Source organism: Tympanuchus pallidicinctus, unplaced genomic scaffold (genome assembly GCF_026119805.1).
Source record: "Tympanuchus pallidicinctus isolate F22 unplaced genomic scaffold, pur_lepc_1.0 scaffold3, whole genome shotgun sequence".
NCBI classification, from domain to species: Eukaryota; Metazoa; Chordata; class Aves; order Galliformes; family Phasianidae; genus Tympanuchus; species Tympanuchus pallidicinctus.
Window position 1 is genome coordinate 74,937,838 of NW_026294747.1, and position 21,603 is coordinate 74,959,440.

Consider the following 21,603-nt stretch of genomic DNA (forward strand, 5'->3'; position numbering starts at 1 on the left):
GTGTCCTGACTGACACCCCTCTTGATGCATTAAAGATTCTTTATTTTATCACCGATTCCCCTAATATTCCATAAGAGATCAGAAACATAAGATAAGATGTGCAACCTGAAAGAGAGCTTCAGGACTCTTTACTGTTGCCAAATCCTCCACTATGAATGCCAGGCAAAGAATTCACATATGTCTTTTCCTCTCCAAGGGCATGAAAATCTGCACTCCTACTGTTCAGAGATGCTGAAATTTCAAGAATCCCAAACTAGCTTCTGTGGTTGAACTGAAACCGTTGGATAGAAATGGCTTCCACAGTTCTTCCACTGTTCAGAAGGGGTAAGTGTAAACAGCCTTTTGCACTGTGGTCTTCCTCTTACCATCTCAGAAACACTACCCTGCAAGAAGCAGGAAAAGCATCTTAACTAAAGTAGTCCAAGCACCATGCAGGTAGACTTTCTGCTGATAAATTTAGGCAGGTATAATTCAGGTTTCTCTTGCATGTGACCTGTACAGAACTGAATTCACACATTGTACAAATCTGTGCAACAAACAGACTTCTCATCTGAGGTGAGGAAGTTTCACAACCTTCATCTTTTTCAATATAAAGAAAGTTATATACAGTAAATAAGCTACCAGATAAAAATTGTAGCACTTTTAAAGAAACGCTTCGACAGGTTAGAAGTTTTATTCTCCCTCTACGATGTTGTCACAGTGTTTTCTGGATCTTCAAATAGAAACACATAAAAGTTATCCAGATAATATCACGTTCTACATACAAATGTAGAAGCTTTATTTAGCTTACAGACAGTTCTAAAAATAAACGTCAGAGTTGATGGAAACTCATGAGACAGCTCTCCATTTCTTTGAAAGAAATGGTATACTTTTAATTGTGTCACAGTAAAAGGTTATAGAATAGAGCCTTAGTATCACAGACATAATGGGAATAATTAACACTGCTCATTTGACTACACAAAACCATAACAAAATGTCAGTCTTGATTTGTTCAGGAATCACCTATCAAGAATCCTGGCTAGATGTGGATTTTGATGAAACAAAATTTTCCATTTACAGTGGCATATCATTCTGTGGAGCAGAAATATAATGTCAAAACAAATACTCATTAACAAAGACAGTAAATACTGATTTGAAATCAGGTCTTTTCACACTTATTTTAAATGGTTATAACCTCCATCATTCAGGTTATAGCTTGTGTAATAGCCCTATAGGTAATTTTCTGCATGGACAGCAAGCCATACAGCAGGAACAACATCAGTATTTCAACACAATCTGTACCAGAAAATGAGGCAAGAACTGCAACAGAAAGCAGATTCAGTGCCTTAATGAGGAAAACCAATATTGCAGAGAGATTCCTTAGAAATGCCTCTGTTTCCTGTTCTCATCCTTCTCTGCCCTCCTCCTGTACCTGAAAAGAGACCAGGAGATGCTACTAGAGATTCAACTCAGTACACAGTCCCAGAGTAACATTTTAACTGAGAAAGAGAGGTGAGTTTCAGCTGCACTTGTGCACTTAAAACTCCAGTTGTGTTCAGCAAGTGTAACCTCTTTTCAGTCAAGAAATCTTGTTTGACCCTCAGGTTACACAGGATAACAGCTATGAAAACAAGCTTCAGCAGAGCAACCTGGGACCTGACTCTGTAAAAGCTGAGCTCAATACAACACAGAAGGAATGGAACAGCACAGCACAGTTGATTTCAGTGACCTCTAAAACACATCATGCAAGTGTCAGTGGAAGAGAGCACTGGAGGTCTGTAGTTCGACTCCCAGATCAAAGCATGAGTGTTACCAACATTATATCAGGTCAGCTATGGCTTTGCTCAGCAAAAAAATCCAAAGATGGAGAGCCAATAAACTCTTTGGGTAACCTGTTTCAGTCCTACACCAGCACTTAGAATGAAAAAAGTTCTAATGCCCTGTCTGAAGCTACAAAGCAACAAAACATAGCTTTTACCCCTTGTTATACAGTCTCCCATTGCTGTGAAGGAATTTGGCTCCACTAGCTTTGTAGCTCTCTTCAGGTATTTCAGGTTGTCACTACACCACTCCCTATCCCCCCTCTGCCAGACTCAACAAGCACAGCTCTATCAGTATGACCTCATCACTTCACATCCTCATTAAAGTTCCAGGAGCATCTCTGCTGGAGATGCTCACAATCACAATGGGCTACAGTATTCCAGGTGTGGCTTCACTCTAGTGCCAAAAGAAACAAATCATGACTCCCTCAGTCTGCTGGCCACACTCCTTCTACCTCAGCTCACTTTCCATTTCCAATCTGGCAGCTGAAGGGCATCAACTCCTTTCCAGTGGGAGCACCTGCAGATGATTCTTGATGGTGTCAAGCAGCTCACAGACAAAAATGTTAAACAGGACAAGCTCCACAGTTGATCCTACTTGTCACCAGCCATTTATTACCCCTTGAGCCTGTCAGTTTGGCCAGTCTTTAGCTCTCCTAACCAAGCACCCTTTCAGATCATACTTGCTCAGCTCCCAAATCAGACTATTCAGAAATTTGGTACTTCCCTAAAGGTCACCAGTCTAAACCAAGATGGGGATATATTTGTAATACAATGGACAGAGCTTGTCTTGACAGAATCTCTTCTGTATCAATAATAGTTAAATAAATATAAAATAATAATAATAAGAAGAAGAATAAGAATAAGAATAGCTAAATAAAAGATCTCAGCCTCTGAATTAAGTCTAGTTGTTGTTCTTATAAATGTTGATTCTCCTTTAAGATCAGAAGTTAACTATTATCTTTGAGACAGAGAAATGGTGAAGATCCTCCCATGTTTACAATTTTCATTCTTCTCACCAAGCACTAAAAAGTCCTGTACATAAGATGAAACTTTATCCAGTATAATCAACAAGGTCCTCTTCCTAAAAAATTTTCTGCTTCTTTTGCTTTTTTTTTTTTTCCTGTATTGTGCTAAAAGCAGAGGCAGCAGTGATAATGAGGTAATTCATACTCAGTTTGTGTAGGCTTTTAAGCTGCAATGAATTGCCCACGGTTTTAGGTAAAACTGACTGGTACAGTTCTGCGCCAGCTGACAGAGTACCTTTCACTCTCCCTAAAACCTTTCCATTCCCTAAGTGTAAACAACTCCTCTCCACCTTATTTTATGTGCTCACGAGTACTCAAAGAGACACTTCAAGACTTTTCAGGATTTCAGACTCATATTTTTTGGACTGCATCACTCTTCTAACACACACAGTCTCCCTGCAGGACTGAAAGGGTAAATTCTTATCTCCCTATCCACAATCTCATGTCAAAGAACTGAACTTTAAATACTTGTACTAGATATGCCATGTGTGACTTCAGTTATTAAAACAGGTTTGCAAGAAAAACAAACATGGAGGAAGTTGTGATAACTGAAATTTTAGCATATCACTAAGTCAAATGTCTATAAGTAACACTCACTGATAATTTCAGCAACTGCTAAGGGAAACATCCACAGAACCTTCTCATCAGTAGCAGTAGCATTTACTGCAGTAAACAAAGTGATAGTGTCACAAAATGATGGGATATTTGGCCATCCTTTGCACTGATGTCAAAGTGAAACACTCCATTACTAACTGATCATCACATTACAACTGATCATCACTAACTGATAAAACTGATTTTTTTAATACTTATTAAAAAAAAAAATAAATCAGTAAAAATCTTTCACTATAGTAAACCATTTCCAATGATTAAGGTCTGTCTTGGGCTATTAGAATGGCTATTAGAAATGCAAAAGGAATGGGCAGTATGTCCAGGAACTGGCAGAAAGTGCCACACTCACAGTAAAAGAATTTATAGCTGTTTTGTTAGTGTAGACTCTAGTTAAGATACTTATACATGGATTTTACTGGATACCCACAGTTGTTCCAATGCAAATCCAATTCTAAAATTACAAGTTACTGAGCTCTTGCAACAAGATTCCTCTCAGACTTACCTGGCTGAGTGGCTCGGGAGGAGGTGGTGGTGGTGGTGGTGGAAGGTCTAAATTGGGGGCTGGAGGTGGAGGGGGCAAGTCATCCTTAAACTGTCTCGTAATGGTAGCACAGGGACTTAATTTACTATAAAAGTCATTATCCATGCCTGTTGGAGGCTGAGTGGCCACACTTTGCTGGTTGCCAGAAGAAGTTTTCTGGGCTTGTAAAGTTCTCTGTTCAACTTCATTTATGTCTGCTACAAGGTCAGCCATTAAAGCATCAAGGTCTTTGTCCTCTAGGGCATTTAGAGATTCTGTATAGAAAACAAAAAAATACATCAAGAGTGAAGGCAATGAAAAAATCTGTTACCAGTTCAGCGAAGATTAAATTACAGGAGACATAGTTACTGTAAGATATAAGGGTTATGGGAAAGGATTTTAAACAGGTTCAAGAAAACAAACATGCTTTAGGAATGGATATTATTCTGGTTGTACTGAAGTTCTGAGTACAAGGAACTCTAGGAATACAAATTAAACAGGACAGGAAGTCTCATTTTCATTGATATTGTCTCAGACCTGTGTTTTATGAAATCTGACCCTGTTTCAACAAAGTTTATGGGCACATGCTCAGTGATACGGATGCAAGAAATCCAATTCACTCCCATTACGCTATTTACTTATCCAGTGTTTAGTACACACAAGAATACTCAGCAAGTTTTGCTATAACATACAGCAAACATTTTAACTGATACTTGGATAAAGAACATTTTCATATATTAGAACTATTCTATAGATTTAAAATTATTATGAACCAAAACCACCAGATGTGTTTGCAGCACATCTGTAGTTGTGTGATCAACCTCTGTGTCACACCTCATGTAATATGCAGGATTTTGAGGATCCTTTCTTTGAGGAAAAGAACAAACAAAACGGTTTCTTTTTTGAAATCATCTTATCAAACGGATATAAATATTGTAACTTTTGTTACAGTATTTCTGCTATTCTGTCAGAGTGTAAGACAAAGTCTTACACTGCGTTTTGGAACTTCATATGCAGTTTGTTCTTAGATTGTTTGAACTAGAAATGTTGTAAGAGATACTTTGGAATAACATCCTGTAGGATAATTTAGTTTTCTAGAAGAGAAGGGTTCTATAAGAATCACTGCATTCAGTGATCTAAATCACTTTGAAGAAGCTAGTTCAAAAAAAGAATCACAAATTGTAGCATTTTAAGTGGAATTTTGGAAAGAGATGGAAAGCTCTGAACTACACATTAAAAATGACAATATTTCAACAAAGAATAGATCATTCATCAAACAAAGTGAATGTGTCATTGGACCATCTCAGTTTCCTCTGCTTTACCTGCTGTGCTGACAGTGTATTTTCATAAGCTTTTTTTTACAGTGGAAAAGCTGCCTTACAATCCTCTATTTATATTTCTAACCACTTTTCTGGTAGAGACATTATGGCATAATGTAGCTTAATGGCAAATTCATTCTACAAAATAACACTAGTTGAAATCAGCTGAAATAAATAGAAACATGCAAACAAGCAGCCCCCCAGCAAAAAGAAAAAAAGGAAAAAAAAGCACAAGAGCACATTTTTAAGCTCAGATCAATTCCTTGACTCAGTTTGTCAGAGGAGCAAGCAGCAGAAGTGACAGTCCAAGCCAAAATGAGAATAAGTAATGTAAACTGGAAGAAACTGAAGCCAGTACTTCCACTAGAAATAAATGCTTCCGCAGCTCTGACTTCACACTGAGATAGCACAGTTTTCTATTAAGTTTAATCTTTACACAAAAGGTTGCCTTTTTGAAAATACTTCAGACGACTTCTATTTTTTTGCTTTCTCTCTACACTCAGACATAGTAAAAAGTCTGATTCTTCTGTAAGACCAAGCAACGTCCCTTTAAAAACACTTGGTCCCTTTGAAGTTTCCTAAACTGAGACACACAAACATACCACTGCTCCAGCAAAGTTCTTTTTTCTATACTATATTTTAGATCAGAGGTGTTTGAAGCTTTTCGTCACATTTGTTGCTGTGAGGTATTTAAAATAAGTATAAAAATGAATGAGTCCATTCAACTCCTTACCATTTAAATCCTTAAAACCTACAGTAAAGCTGAATTCCTTGTTGGTCACTTGGGGGGATGGAGTTTGTACATTTTCCACTCCTAAACTCTGTTAAGGTAAAAGAAAAAGGAAAGTGTTTTAATGATATAACTACTATTACAGACATTAACATCTGTCAATTAGTTACCAAGATGTGTTTAACTCAATTCTTTTTCAAGAAACAGAATGGAACACACTAGTTTCTGAGATTATTTCTAGACTGATAAACTGAAGACAGACAAGACCAAAGCACCGTCTCATACCAGGTGTTCAATGGTTTGCATACTTCCCAGTACAATGTCGAACCATGCAAACGCCACTCTTGTCAGGAACAGCTGGGCATGGTTTGGGAAAAAGCACAGGCTGGGGCTGTTGCATGGAACTGTTTGGGTTGAAAAGAACCTTAAAGATCACCGAGTTCTGGTCCCCTGCCACAGGCAGGGACACCTCCCTCTAGACCTGATTTCCCAGGACTCCATGCAACCTGGCCTCAACCACCTCCAGGAATAGGGGCATCCACAGCTCCTCTGGGTTGCCTGTTGCAGCGTCTCAGTAACTTCACAGTAAACAACGTCTTCTGTAGTGTCTACCCTACATCTACTCTCTTCCATTTTAAAGCCATCACCCCTTGTCCGATCACTACATTCTCTGATAAAAAGTACCTCTACAGCTTTTTATAGATCAATTTAGGTATTGGAAGGCCACTGTAAGGTCTCCCTAGAGCCTTCTCTAAACCAAACAACCCCAACTCTCTCGGCCTCCAACAGAGACACTGAAAAGCCAGACTCATTTTGAAAGGCTTTTTGAGTTTTTTGGGAAGAGAGGTGGAGGTGTGTGAAATTTAGCTGCGTACGCGCACAGATTTGAGCTGTGCAGTGCCACTTGCTCCAGCATTATATTTACTAATATAAATCATCGTTTTGTCTTCTCCTGATGTTTGAAAACAAATAACACCAGCTAACCAACAGCAAAACATGCTGCTGTTTGCAATGGAAACTGGGTACTGGGGCATTTACATTTTTGAGTTGCCTGAAACTGAGAGCTATTTTTCAGGAAAATTAATATAAATGTTTTTCCTGGAACTCTTTTCACTTATTACCCACTCAAGACATGTTGGTTTCTTCTCAAGCTGTACAAAGCTGGAAACCACAGATTACTTTAAACACTGCTATTGTGTTAATACTTACTCTCATAAAAATCAACTTGGTGTAAGTAGGGGGAGAGGGAGGAATGAAGGACATGTGAGTTTAGGGAAGGGGTGATGTCAGCACATTAGGGAGGAGGAGAGTCAGTCTTGGTTTTAGAAATACATCCTGTCCCATCTGCACCACTGAGTGGAGAAGCTCACACTCTTACTCTCCCCCCTGCACACATGATGTCATGCCTTGTCTGAGGAAGTAAAATTTATCACAAGCAGCCTTTTGTCAGTTTTCAAAACACAATAATGAAATGAAATTACCCTAAAAGAAATTCTCTTTATATACACACACAAATATTGAGTTTACATGACCACAAAAAGCTCTTAAGAAGGTGAAAAGCTATCAAGGAGCAAAATATTGGGATCTGACAGCTAAGAAAGTAATACAGAATCCTGGCTTTCATACAAAGCCACTTATTTAAGCATAATCCCCATGATGTGACTCACGATTATTGGTATTTAATTTGGCAAGATTGGGAATTATCAGTAGAAAAGATATCTCAAAACAGGGGCTGTAAGCAATCAAATTCACACATCACATCTAAGACAACAGCTTAAGTGTTTTCAAACAAGCATATATTAAAGTACAACAAATTTACAGAGCTTGTGTCTTTTAGAAATAAAAATTCTCTTTCATCAGGCTTTGCAGGAAGTATTTAGGTTTAGAAATAGGCTCCTGCTGTTTTATAGTTTCCTCTCAAGACTGTATTCTGCACTGGAAATAATGTCTCCATAAATCCTTGAACTGCTTGTTACTAGCTGTAACTTAATATTTTGGCATATCTAAAGATGACTTGTATTGCTACATGAATACACTCAAGATAATATTAAATGTTGTTTTTATTTCCAAAGTGTACAATGATATGCAGGCTGTATGTCATTTACCCATGTATGCAAAGCATTCATAACTGAAAATTCTGACTCAAACTCCGAATCTTTCACCTTCTTGGGACTGAGTCCAAGAAGGATTTAAATTGCTTATTTATTTGTTTGCTTGTTTTTGAGAAAGAATCTTTCATAAGCAGTTATATGTCAATAACTATCTAGCCTGCACTGATATTCCCTTCTTCTACAGGCCATGTGATTTAAATGTCAGGCAGAGAAATTCAGTTGAAGGTTTCTCAGAAGAATTTTTATTGGGGAAAAAATGATTTACCTGGGTCAGCATGTCCATCTCCCCAAGTAAATTGCTGAACATTTCATCTATATCATCACATGTTTGCTCCATCTGAAAGAAAAAAATCCACAGGCAATGAATCATCACAAATTCATTCCAAAGCTAGCAATGGTCAAAACCAGAGGATATGCAGAATTCCACTGGAGATGCCAAGTACCCCTGGAGTTTACTGGGTGTAATCCTGTTCAGGACCTGGTTACGACTAAGTACATAACCAACTTTTTGTCTCAATATTTTTCACTATTTTTTTTCAAATACTAGTAGACTCAGAGAACTTCCATCTTATCCAACCTCAAAGCAACTGAGGGAGAGCAGTGAGACAAGGAAAGCATGTACAGGGCTGCATGATAATGGTGACTTCTGCCGCATGAGTCAGGATTTGAGGACAGTGCCAAATGACATTCATAGGGAGATAATGTTTCTGCTATAATCCCCTTCTTCTTTCTTCTATAGAAGTTCCTTTGGAAGAAGTGAAGTAGTGTAAAAGAGTGTCACTTGAACAAGGTGCAGGCAACTGCAAGCAAGGCAACTGCAAGCAAGGCTTTGAATTTGCACAGTTCTCTTAGGTCCTGCAAATCCAAGACTTACAGATTTTGGAACTGAATGCTGTTAACAGCATGTCACACATGAGTGAGCAAATGGAAAGCTGAAGTCATCTCATCTGCTTCGTTTCCAGCTGACCAACCCACACTGAATGGCTCACTGTATGAATCCTACAGAGCTTTCTCTATAAAAGTCAGTTTTTGTAGATCCAGCAGTATTCTGGTTGCGTGCATAATTACTAAATCTTAATTCATATATTCAAATCAATAACCGTGTAGCAGCTTATCTGGTACATGGAGAATCAATTTTCATAAAAGAGATAGGCAAATGGCAATTATTTGATCAGATAGATTAAAGTTGGATCTGTTTAAGACAAGAACTGGAGCTGCAGCTCATACTGGTATTGTACTGATAGTGTCTCATCAGTAGTTAAGTAACAAATATTTTACACCTTTCTGTTTTCTCTGACTTTTGAGGACCTTATCAGCTGTAGCTGTTTGTATGTTGTTGTGTGTTTAGCTGTTTCAGTTTTACTTTCAGGAACAAGACATCAGACTAGTTCCATGAACCAACTGAAATTGTTTTCCTGAAAAAAAACAACCAACAAAGAGCACTGAACACTGTATTACAGAACAGTTTAACCAGATTATATTGGTTTCTTTTTTAAAGGTACTAATAAATTCATATCTTCTTTGCAAGCATATGATTTTCTGAATATTCAGACTCATTTGATTCATGGGGAAATAAAATGATTGTATGGAAAAGCTAAGTGCAAATAATTCACTATGAATTTTACATTTCCACATCAGAGTTAGTCACTAATGATTTTTTCTCATCCAATCATATAGACTTTAACATTAGGGCTTTTTACACCTCAGGCACATGGGCCAGAACACTTGCATTAAGAAGGAAGTGTGTCAGTGTCCGTCCCTTTCAAGTGTCACCTTCCATGAGCTGACATCTATCATGACAACCCATCACCAAGCCACTCCTCCTACTTGTTTCTGTCTTTTTCTCTTAAATTCTTTTAGGAAGAAAAGTTAAACATCCCCATCACCACACTGTGAAGAAAATATTTTTATGTGAAAACACATTGGATGATCTCTTAGACTAATATAAGAACTTTCAAAATTCATTGCAGATTTTGTCATGAGCTAGAAAAACAAAAGACAGTAAAATGAATGCCCAGAATGGGGAACTCAAGTGTGTCTGTCTGCTCTTCTCTTCTTTGCTCCGTCATATTCAGGACTCCTCTCCATTCTCATTTCTTTTCTCTCCGTGCTTCAGAAGGAACAAATAGACAAAACAACAACCAGACATGGGAACTAGCCCATTCAAGGCAGATGTTACTGCATATAGGACCAGAAGAATCTTTTTTTTTTTCTTTCTTAACTTACTTATAAATAGCCTTGAAGTTATTCAAACCAAAAACTCAAAGTGAAACCTGCAGCTGTATTAAGCTATTATTAACAAAAAAGGGGAAAAAAATTACCGAAGCTCCCAGAAGAATACTGAGTTACAGACTCAGTCCTCCTTTGTATCTTCTAAAATATCTGCAGCTATCCTGTATATAGCACTACTAATAACAACTCTTAAAATCACTATGAACTAAACTGAAAAGTCAGTACTTTCACCATGTTTCCCATGTCATGCAAAAGACTTCAAGCAGAGAAAAGAGAATTAAAATAAAAAGAGGAAATAGTGGTTGTAAAGAATAAGAAGATTTAGGAGGGGCATTTGGAAAGGCAAACATCTGAATCAAACGTATTTTTAATGTGACTGACATTTAAGCTGAGCCTTCTATCCCCCCTTTTGAATTGACACCAATAACAGGAAAAGGTATTCCCTTAGTTTATTCCCCCCAAATTTCACATCCTCAGATCTGCACTGAGCTCTCATTTCCTGATGAAAGCTGCCTTTTTTTTTTTTTAATACTCCCACATTTCTCACACTGTTTACCTACTGTGCATATTCTCTTCAGCTTTCTATTTTAACCACCAAGTCTCACTGTGTGTTCCACGCATATTAAACTCTCACAAAGTTGATATAAAACAGAAATATCAACTAATTGCATTTTGACTCACCAGTACATTTATTCATATTGCCACTTACTACAAGCCCCTCAGACCTTCTTGTCCTATTTTTTTTTTTTTTTACCTTCTCAATGTGAGATTTAGCAGCCACTTGGCTCTTAAAAGTCATTTAAATCTAAAGTAAGAGACTGGTGCATAAAGAGCTCTTTGCACTACTAACATCTTTATGTTTCAGTTTACCCCAAAAAAAGTCTGATTTCAGCATATTTGCTCTGCCTTCTCCTTCAACATTTGAGTCTGAGGGACACTTCTTCTGTCATAGGCTTTGCTGGCATTTCCAACGACACACATCCATTCGGGTGACCCTCTGATGGGACCTCCAACTCTTCCACAAGAAGCAGCCTGAAGCCCTGTCCAACAACACAGAACTCCAGTGTGCTGCATTTCTAAACCTGGCAACAGAGCCACACAAAGCTTTCAGCTTCTGCATGTCTACTCCCTATATACTTTTATTTTAAAAGGAAAAGAAAATTTCTGGATGTCTTGAGCTATAGAGTGGGAAGTTGGAATTTAATTATCTAACCTCCAACCACAGAGAAATTCAGCAGATGCAGGGAAAGCTACCCAACTTGCTGTATTTGCATGAGAAACAGACTTTGTGGGCAGTGCATTATCCTGTTCTCACAAGGCTGATCTGGGACTCCAGGACACGAAAAAGAAATTCCTTGCTCAGATACAAGAACGAAGAAACAGTCCTTGTACTCAGTCTCCCAGTGCACAATCCTACACAGGCTAAGTAGAATCTCATTAATATAATTCAGTGTCATGCACTGACATGCAGAACAGGAACTACCTTTGATGGTCTGTAATACAAACTCTGTCACTAACCAGTGTGATTTCTGTATGGTTGTAAACACCTTGATTTGTTAAGATGCTTGCAGTGGATTTGTGAGGTCACGGCCGGAACCAATGGTTGAGCACCAGGTAAGAAGGCATGGCTAAGCCAGGGAGCTCAGGTGCAACCAATGCACCTGAGTGACTGGAAGGGGTGGAGCCTGGATCCGACCCTCCTCACCCTCATTTAAAGTTAGCAGCCAAAGGAGCAGCACCTTTCTGGACAGATTGCACTTGTGCTGTTGCTGGTAACGGAGGGTGTGAGCCATGTTTTCTTCTTTGTTACTTGCTATTGGTCTTTAGTGCTTGTATCCCATTAGAAGGCACTGTGGTCACCTTTTTTTACCACACAGATTCTATAGAAAATAAAATCACCCACCGCTTTATTTATTTTAAGAATGAAGAAAGTTTTGCAATTCTATAGAATGGCTTGGGTTGAAAGGGAAGGGCAGTCACCGTCAAGATCAGACCGCCCAAGGCCCCACCCAACCTGGCCTTGAATGACTCCAGCAATGGGCATCCACAGCTTATCTGGGCAGCGGTGCCATGCCTCACTGCCCTCTGAATAAAGAATTTCCTTCATCTATCTTATCCTAATCTCTCTTTCAGTTTAAAACAGTTACCCTTACTCTCTCTCTCTACTCCCTGATAAAGAGTCACTCTCCAGCATTCTTGTAGTCCTTTCAAGTCTTGGAAAGCCACAATGAGTTCTTTCCAAAGCCTTTTCTTCTCCAGGCTGAACCACCCTAATTCTCCCAGCCCCTCTTCATAGGAGAGGTGCTCCAGCCTCTGGAGCATACCCATGGCCTCCTCTAATAGGACCCGCTCTAATAGGTCCACCTTCTTTCTTGAGCTGGGGGCCCCAGAGCTGAACACAGTATTGAGGTGGGGTTTCACAACAGAACAGAAGGTGGGGAAATCACTTCTCTTAACCTGTTGGCCACCCTTTTTTGATGCAGCTTAGGATTGGCTTTCTGGGCTGACAACACACATCCCATATCCAGTTTTTCATCCAACACTCCATTATTGCAGGGCTGCTCTCTATCCACTCATCCTTGAGTCTGCACTGATGCTTGGGATTGCTCCAGCCCACATTCAGGACCTTGCACCAGGCCTTGCTGAACTGTATAAAGTTCACACAGGTCCACTTCTCAAGCCTGTCCAGGGTCCCTGTGGATGACATCCTTCCTTCTGTGTACCAACTTCATTGCTCACCTTGGTGTCATCCAGACACCACTGTACTGTGCTTGACGCCACTGCCCACATTATTAATCAAGATATTAAACAGTACCAGTCTCAATACACCACTCATCACTGATCCCCACTCTGACACCGCGCCATTGTCTGCAACTCTTTGGATGTGGCCATCTGGCCAATTCCTTATCCACCAAACAGTCCATCCATCAGATCCATGTGTCTCTGATTCAGAGAGAAGGATTTTGGGTGGGACTGTGTCAAAAGTCTATGAGATCTGTCTCATATGAGATCTGTTTCTCTTCCCTCATCCACCAACACTGTCACTGGAGTTTACAACCAATGCGTACATTTACATAAGACAACTGCACAATGCCCATGAACAATACCTAGGGAGTGGAATTGTTGGATAGAATCATCATCCCTTGGCAGGAAGCTGACAGTAGCAACAGAAAACAGCACAGAATTCATCTTAAGAAAGAAACTATTAAAACAAAACAAACAAACAAACAAAACCACCCAATCATGAAAGCTAACTGATTATACTGTGCAGCTCAGGCATGGTACCAAGCAAAATTAGAGTTGCGACTATCTAACACCTCTGCAAGAACTACTGAAAGCCAGCCCCTTTCAACAGGAAAAGTGGTCTAAGTCACATGGTAACGAGGTTCTGCACTTGCAATCTGAAAACAAGCTTGAAGCCCTTGTGTAATACTGAACCGGAAACACCAACGGCATCACAAATGAGAATACCATCTCTGCAACACTGTCTCAGTTGAGTTGATGCAATCTAATGAACCAAGGGCTACAAAACAACAAAGAGGAACAAGGAACAGTGTGATATCAGTAGGACAAAACATGCAGGAGAGTTGTGAGAGGAACCATGTCAGGAACCACTTAGTCATCTGGTAGAAGTTACAGACACAGAATTGTCTGTTATTGTTGAGCTGTGACACAAGCAAACAGTAAGGATAAAAATAGACAAACTGTATTTTTACAAGTCACGTAAAAAGATTGAAACTACATCTTCACCTCCTAGTCCCTGCGCTACAGCACACAAATGTCAAAGTTCTAAGTCCACCAAAATAAACACCAGCTGTTTGACTATCCAGGTGACCACTACCTTCTCCTAGCAGAATGCTTAATGTTTAAATGCCTTCTGGAGCAGAATGAATTCTACAGTGTTTTGAAACCCACAGGGAGCCCAGATCAGAGATCAGTAGGAAAGGAGTGTGATTAAAAAGTGCATAAAGAGCCAGAGGAAGTTACTGAGGCATCATACTGCCCTGGTTTATAACACAAAAAAAGAATGGCATATTAAATGAAACCAAAACTCTGCACAATTCTTCCAGGAAATTTGCACAGTGTACCCACAAAATTTATCACCAAAACCAGTGAGTTAATAAGTTGCTGAGTTGGTTTTCTCTACACACAATTATAGCTGAAAAAGTGTTAATATTCTAGAGAAACAGAATCACAGAATGGCCAGGGTTGGAAGGGACCTCAAGAATCACGAATCTCCAACCCCCTGCCACATACAGGGCCACCAATCTCCACTTTTAATAATAGACCAGGCTGCCTAGGTCCCTCCCTCTACTTAAAACCATTTCCCCTTGTCCTGCTGTTACCTACTCTTTCAAAGAGTTGATTCCCCTCCTGTTTGGAGGCTCCCTTTAGGTACTGAAAGGCAATTAGGTCAACACAGAAACATAGGTATGAATGATGAATCTCATACTTCATGGCCCAATTTAAAGGCTTTACTAATCTTGAATCTGAGCAAAGGTTTCAAGACAGATAACAAAGTGCCTCTCAGTGAAGGATTTCTTATACCTTCTTCTGAAATACATGATGCTAACCACTGTGGAGACAACTTGCTGACTAAATTGACTGCGCACCTGAAATAGACATTTTTATCTTCCAGGACTTCACTTCGGAGTCTCCTGTCAACTCCACAAGGGGACTGCTTTTATGGAGCTAGGAAGCAGTGCCACTTCTGTTCTTTACATAGTGTCCTCTCAGCAGATAACATGCTTCAGTCTGGCCTAGGTCTAACAGCATTAAAGAAATATTATACAGCCACAGACTTTGTAATCTCATTTTCCCTTTGTCACAATTATTTACTGCAGAATGGTCCAGCTTGGGGATTTTCCTACTGTGAGCTATACAGAGGGCACAAACTCTCCACCAAGTTTTAAATGATAGCCATCTTCATGCAGAATTGGCTGGAGAAACAACTCCTAGTTCTAAGCCAAATTTCTGGCACACAGCAAAAGGATGTCCACTGCCCCGATTTATCTTCTGGAAAAGGCAGCAAGCTGGACAAATTACTTCTATCTATCCTCTTCCATGTTCCTTCCCATAATCTATGTTTGCTGATGTTGGGGTTGTTTTTTCCTTCCTTTTTTTTTTTCCTTTTTTCCCAGTTATCCAACACAGCTGTACATAACTAACACGATGAAACAACACTGTTTTGCATTTTTAAAAATTGCCACCAAGGAAAAAAAGTTAAATTGTTGGTATATTCTGGATCCAGCACATCTGGATGCTTAGCCTCACGCTGCCCAGAAATGGAGAAGATGGCTAAGGATTTCATTCCCAATTGCTATCATTAAGCTACTCCCAGAATTCCCTCATCCCCAGGTCACCCAGTGATAGGTGGCTTGTCTTGTGGCTCCCTACTAAACAAATATTTTGATATTTAGCTTTCAAATCCACAGGCAGACTGACCCTGCATTCACAGACTGGCTAACCACCATAAAACGGAAGCCCACACATGAGAGAGAAAGCAACAGATGGATCCACAATGTGGGAAAACCTGCCCACCTCCCCCAATATTCTACTGAATGAAGGAATGCCAAATATCAGAAAATGGAAACAACATGACAAATTTAGAAAGGGAATAAAAGGAATGAAAGTTACCATACAAACTTTAAGCACAGTATTTTTTTTCACCAAAACACACTGTGATCAGAAACAGCAATAAGTAATACATTTCAGACAAAGATTTCTAGGCTAGGAGGAAGCCTGGAGTCACCCAGATGGGGTGCTATATTGGTATGGCTGTGGCTGCCTTGCCACAGACCAGCAAGCCCTAAACCACACAGAGGAAACAGGAAGAAAATGTAGCTAGAGAAGAATCTTGTGACATGTCCATAACTGTTCCATTTCTGTATGGTTTTCCTTCCATGATAAGGAAATGCCACTGCCTCACTCTTTTCTTTCCTGACACATTTCCACAAAAACACATTTAGAAGGACTTATTGGGCCCATGCATCCTTCTTGACTCTGTGCTTCAGTGAAATTCCCACACCAAGCAAGAGAATGGGGCAGGCCTTGTAATGCTGGAAAGGTTACAAAAATCCTTCTCAGAAGAAGAAAAGTAATAACGTGTCTGTACCCTGGGCTACCAAAGACGAGCACCTAAATCAAACAACAAAGGCCACTGAGAAGCAACTTTTCATTTGCTATGGACTGCATGCCAGCAAGTGGCTGACAGGGACTGTTCTGTGGACCTTTCCTACTCCCTTGGCAAACTGCCTTCTAGCAGACACCATTTTGCCTAAAACAGGAGACTCAGAAAGTCATTTGCAACTCTCGTTAGTAAAGGCACCCAGTTAGTGCCATTATGATTATGATTCTTATCTCTCTGAGCTCGAGGGTACTAGCAGTGTTGCTATTTGCAGACTTGTTCCCTGTATTCTCCCCCTCTTCCTGGCAGGTGTGGGTAAGATGAAAAAAATTTCACCAAATAAACATTTTGTGTTTATTATGTCAGTTAAATGGTCTGAGTTTAACTGAGAACTTTCCTTGGCCAGTGTTGTTAGCCACAAAGGGTCAGCTCATCACTGATAGCAGATACACAGTGAGATATTAGTGTTACATGTCATGGCTTTACAGCTACTGCTTTAGACTGCAAGCAAATACACAGGGTAAAAGTAAAAAATGCAGGTACTCTGAGGATACAAAACTTAGACTAGTAATGCCTCTGGATATATTTCTAAACAAAGTTGCATAGAAAAAAAAAGTTCATACACATTGAGTCTTCTTTTTCTTCTAGGATTCATAATGCACCCACTCCCCCAAACACTCCTTTTTACCTTAATAACTGTTACACTGATTTATTTGAAGCTAAACTCATGGCATGCTGTATCAATTTTCAACAAGAAGAAAAAGTGCTGTTTGCCATCTGATGTGGCTTCTGGTAGCAAAAGTTATGACTGCTTGCCACCAATCTAAAAGATCAATTTTCAAAAGAAAGGCTTAGAAACTAATGACAAACAATCATTTTTCAACAATCATTACCAAGCTAGTGTGCGAATTCCCACATTAAAGTTGTAAGTCAGATAAAAACTACTTATTTCCTTTTCATTCACGGCTCATTAGCAATGCTACAAATTAGTATTAAGCTGTGGTGAGGAATGGGTGTTCATGCAAATGTGCAAATGTCTCCTAACAGGAGAGGAGGACATAGGCACCTTTGTTTCTTTCACAGTGTAATGACTTCCACTCTAGCAGATGAACTAATATCTAGGGTAGTCAGGAATCAATATGCAGGATGATAAGGAAAGCTGGCTAAAATTTGCTTTTTCAGGAGAAACGGGTCACTCCTAATCATGAAAAGACATATGGTGGAGTTTCTACAACATTTGCATCCAATCTCGTTATTTGCATCCAATCTCCTTATCCTAGACATTTTTTTTTTTTTTCAGTCAGTGAAGAGAAACAAAGGCAGTTTAACAGATCATGATGAGTAGCTGTCTAAAACTGAGCAGCAGAACTCAGAAATTTGACAAGCATCTCTCTCTTTCTCAGTCGACCATAAAGGTAACTAAAACCTCTGGTGACTAACATGGTAATGTTTGAAGTTGAGTGAGGAGGACCCTGCCTATAAAGTCCAGCAAGTACTTTGGGAGGTGGGAAGGGTCATCTGCATGGATGCATGTCACTGTCACTAGAAGTCTTCAAAAAGAAACAAGCTAAGGACAGTATACTGTTGCAGGCAACCAAAAAGCTGAGTTTCACTTTTGCCTCAGATCAGCACCTGACAACGTGAAGTCAATGTCACTACAGGTCAGATAAGCATAAAACAAAACAAGTCAAGATGTTATGAAATGGAAGATGAAAAGATTTACCAGAAAGAAAAATATCGATAGTTTGCAGAGTGAGCTGGAAAGGACCTGAATGATAAGCAGTAAAATCTAATTTAGGTATATCCCTGTAATAGAACCTCTGAAATAGAACTGCTCTTTCAAGAAAATCCATGTTCCCAGATTCCTCCTTGAATGATGGATATTTGTGATCTGCAAACAGACAGGTTCCCTCCTGAATGAAGCAGTCCCTCCTCTCAGCTCCAGGAGCACACCAGATCAGTAGCCTTCTCAGATACTTTCAAGATCAGATACAACTGCTGATCCCTGCACCAAGCCTCACCTCTCTCCTCACTCCATACTAAATTATAGCTGTAAGACATCAGTTCCTTTTCTGCTAACAGGAAAGGTGAAAAACAGCAAAACAAAATCTTAGTGAATTTGGGAAATTTGTTACTTCCTAAGAAACCTCAGACCATGGCTAAACTAGCTGCCCCCTGTGCTCATGCTGCTGCCTCCCTGTGCAAGTTCCTGTCCCCCCAAATGTATTAGTTTCTAAAGCTTTACTTGTTAAGAAAGATCAAGTCTCTCCACTGACTCATAAATGCATGAGTTATTGCATGCGATCTACTGGATACTGCTCAATTATAGTAGGATTTAGTCTTTTAACCAGTAAAAGTCAAACTGAGCAGGAATAAATATTTGATAATTAAATAAACCAGTACTTCAAAGGACTCATATTCTGCTTGAAGATAATGCACAGCAAATAATCACAAATTCCAGCATGAGCAATTAAAACACAATTTGCCCAATAATAATTTTGAGCTTTCAGTCAAATTTTTCTCCCAATGCCAGAAGTATCTGCAGTACCCAAGGAGGCATTTGAAAAAGAAATAAGGAAGGGGAAATGATTAAAAATACCCTTTCAGAGTCAGTACAATTTTCCATGGTCCCAGATGGACCCAAATTCTTTAAGAACATAAAGCAAGGATTACTCAGCTCTCTGCAACATTCTGTTGACTAAACGTCCCAAAGATATTTGTAATCCATATCTCTAACCACATTATCTCCATTTTTAAGCAAAGCTTGCACAAAGAACGAGGTACAATTAAGTGCAATAGTCTCCTTAGCAAGCCCACGAGGGGAAATAGAAGAATGAAGTTAAACATTCTGTTTTAAACTAAGTTTTAACCCAAATTCACATTCTTTACCAAGTTTCTAGAAAACAAGTTTGTAAAGTCAGTGAAGGTGAACAAGTGGGAGCCTGTACAGGTGGAGCAGATCGCCCAGCACAGCCTTCTGCAAGGTCTGATGGAGCACTGCACTGTGCCCAGCCTTGCTAATGCCACACCTACACCAGCTAACAGTGATGCTCACGGGGTCAGATTTGAAGCAGGTATTTTTTTGGATTGGGGACAGATGGCAAAACATGGGTTTCACATCATTCACAAAGGGGAGCTAGAACCAAAGAGGAAAAACGAGTGCCAAAATATCAGAAGCTGAGGTTAAGAGGGAACAAGCAGGAGCCACATCAACTCCAGATGGGAGCAATGTGGGGCAGGAACGGTCCTCAGCAAGTCAAACTGTGTCACGGTGTGATGGCATCCTGCGTATTTTGCTGGCAGGAGGCATTCCAGCGTCCAAATTTTATCCAAAGCTGAAACCTTTGGATTGGACCTCGTGGGGACTGTCTGTACGCGTTTACGTCCCCAGCATTCCCGTGCAGGCAGCACGCGGTGCGGGCCTCCTCAAGGAGAACGCGGGGCCCCACCGCTACGTACCGCCGCCACCCGCCGCGGCCCCGCCCGCCGTCGGAAGCCCCGCGGGGAGCGACCCGCCCGACGGTGGGGCTGCCGCGCTCCCCTCAGCCGGCTCCCGCCCTCCGACAGGCGGGAGTCCCCCGGCCGGAACGGGGCCCTCCGCTGCTCCCCGCTCCGGCACCGCTATCGCTGCACCCCCACCGCAGCCGGGCGCCTCCAGACCTCCTCCCGCCCACTCCGTCGGGGCCGACGCTTCCCTCTCCCCCGACTCACCTTGGCCGGCGGGAGGGCAGGAGGCTCCCGGCGCTGCTGCGAGCAGGAGGCGCGGCGGGGCGGCTCTGCGGCTCTCCCTTCGCGGCGGGAACCCTCCCGCCCTGCGCCTGCGGGGAAGTGGGGCCGGCCCGCGGGCTGCCTGTGCGGGAGCCGCCCCAGCGCTCGCAGCAACGCCCTCCGCCTTCAGCCCCGAGGGCAGGCGGCCGCTCTCAGGTGTCCGCTGCATTCCCCGGCGCTGCTGGTGGCGGTGACTCCCCGGCTCGAGGCCGCCCCGAAGGCTGTTGTGAGCCCGCGAAATGGAGCCCGAGGCACGCCAGACCCTTGGCCACTTCAGCGAGGCCGGGCTGTTGGTTTTCTGACAGAAAAGTGATCTTGGAGAGACTGGCTGCACTTTTTGTAAATATATTTATTTGCGTATTTATTTGTAATCCATCTCAAGCCAGCACGTTGCCCTCGCAGCATCCCACTTCTCCGTCGCTTTGTGGCATTGTGAAGCACTGTTTGAGGTGTGCTGAAATTTAAGTCACTGAGTAAAAATACCTACAGATCGTATTAAATTCCATCCAAAGGGGCACAGAAAAGACCTGATCACGTCTGGGTCTTCCACCTGAAACTATAAAAGGCAAGCATCAGTTAGTTCAGTGAGTTTGCATCAAGAGAAAAAGATGAAATTTGGAGTGCTGCAGCAGATATGCCTCATCTCTTGATTTGTTTTTAAATTCTATTTTCATAGTTAGTAGCTCTCCTAAACCAATGCTTTTAGCTGATCTTTTCTTCAGTATCAAAGGAGCTGACAGTGTGGCACAGTGAGCATAAATGAAAATGTCTCCATCTCCAATATGGTTATTTCAAAGTAAATTTAGAAACATCGTAAGGTGGTTTAGCTTAGCCTTGTGTTTAAAGACATTTGATGGTTGGATTGGTGGGTTGATGGTTGGAGTAGATGATTTGAGTGATGATCTTCAACCTTTATGATTCTATTTTAAATCACCATGTTCTGCTACAAACCAGTGAAACAATCCTATATTCTGTACTTCCAACACTGCTTGAGATAAAATAATTGTGGCAGAAGGATGGTAACGTTTTAAATTACCACCACATCTTGCACAGCAAACACGTGTCAGTGCTTTAAGGGGTAATTGCTATGAAAAAATCCAACTGACACAGTTCAGCTGTACTTCAGAGCACATTTAGGGAACAGAACACTGTTGTTAAGCTTCTGTTGCTTAAGAATGAACAAACAAACAAACAAACAAAACGAAACAAAAAAGCAAAATACATTATTTGATTGAGAAACTGTCTGTAATTTAGTAGAGATTTGCTGAGGTCAGAACTACATCTTTGGCTAGGCACAAATGCATCCATACCTGACAAACTTACTAGTATTTGAAAAATAATCACAGAGTTTCTAAAC

General features: G+C 40.7%; 1 protein-coding gene across 2 annotated transcripts in view; it reads right to left on the reverse strand.

The window, feature by feature from the left end:
- APBB1IP (amyloid beta precursor protein binding family B member 1 interacting protein) overlaps nucleotides 1–20,418 on the reverse strand; it is a 58,804-nt gene extending 38,386 nt beyond the window's left edge. The window contains exons 1-4 of one of the 2 annotated variants that reach the window (XM_052694448.1): nucleotides 20,190–20,418; nucleotides 8,385–8,456; nucleotides 6,012–6,099; nucleotides 3,942–4,234 (exon numbers count right to left, since the gene is read on the reverse strand). In XM_052694448.1, coding sequence (XP_052550408.1) covers nucleotides 3,942–4,234; nucleotides 6,012–6,099; nucleotides 8,385–8,456 — 453 coding nt within the window. In that variant the 5' untranslated portion in view covers nucleotides 20,190–20,418. The remainder of the gene's footprint in view (nucleotides 1–3,941; nucleotides 4,235–6,011; nucleotides 6,100–8,384; nucleotides 8,457–20,189) is intronic. The other variant, XM_052694449.1, reaches the window with a different exon arrangement.
- Nucleotides 20,419–21,603: the final 1,185 nt, after the last annotated feature.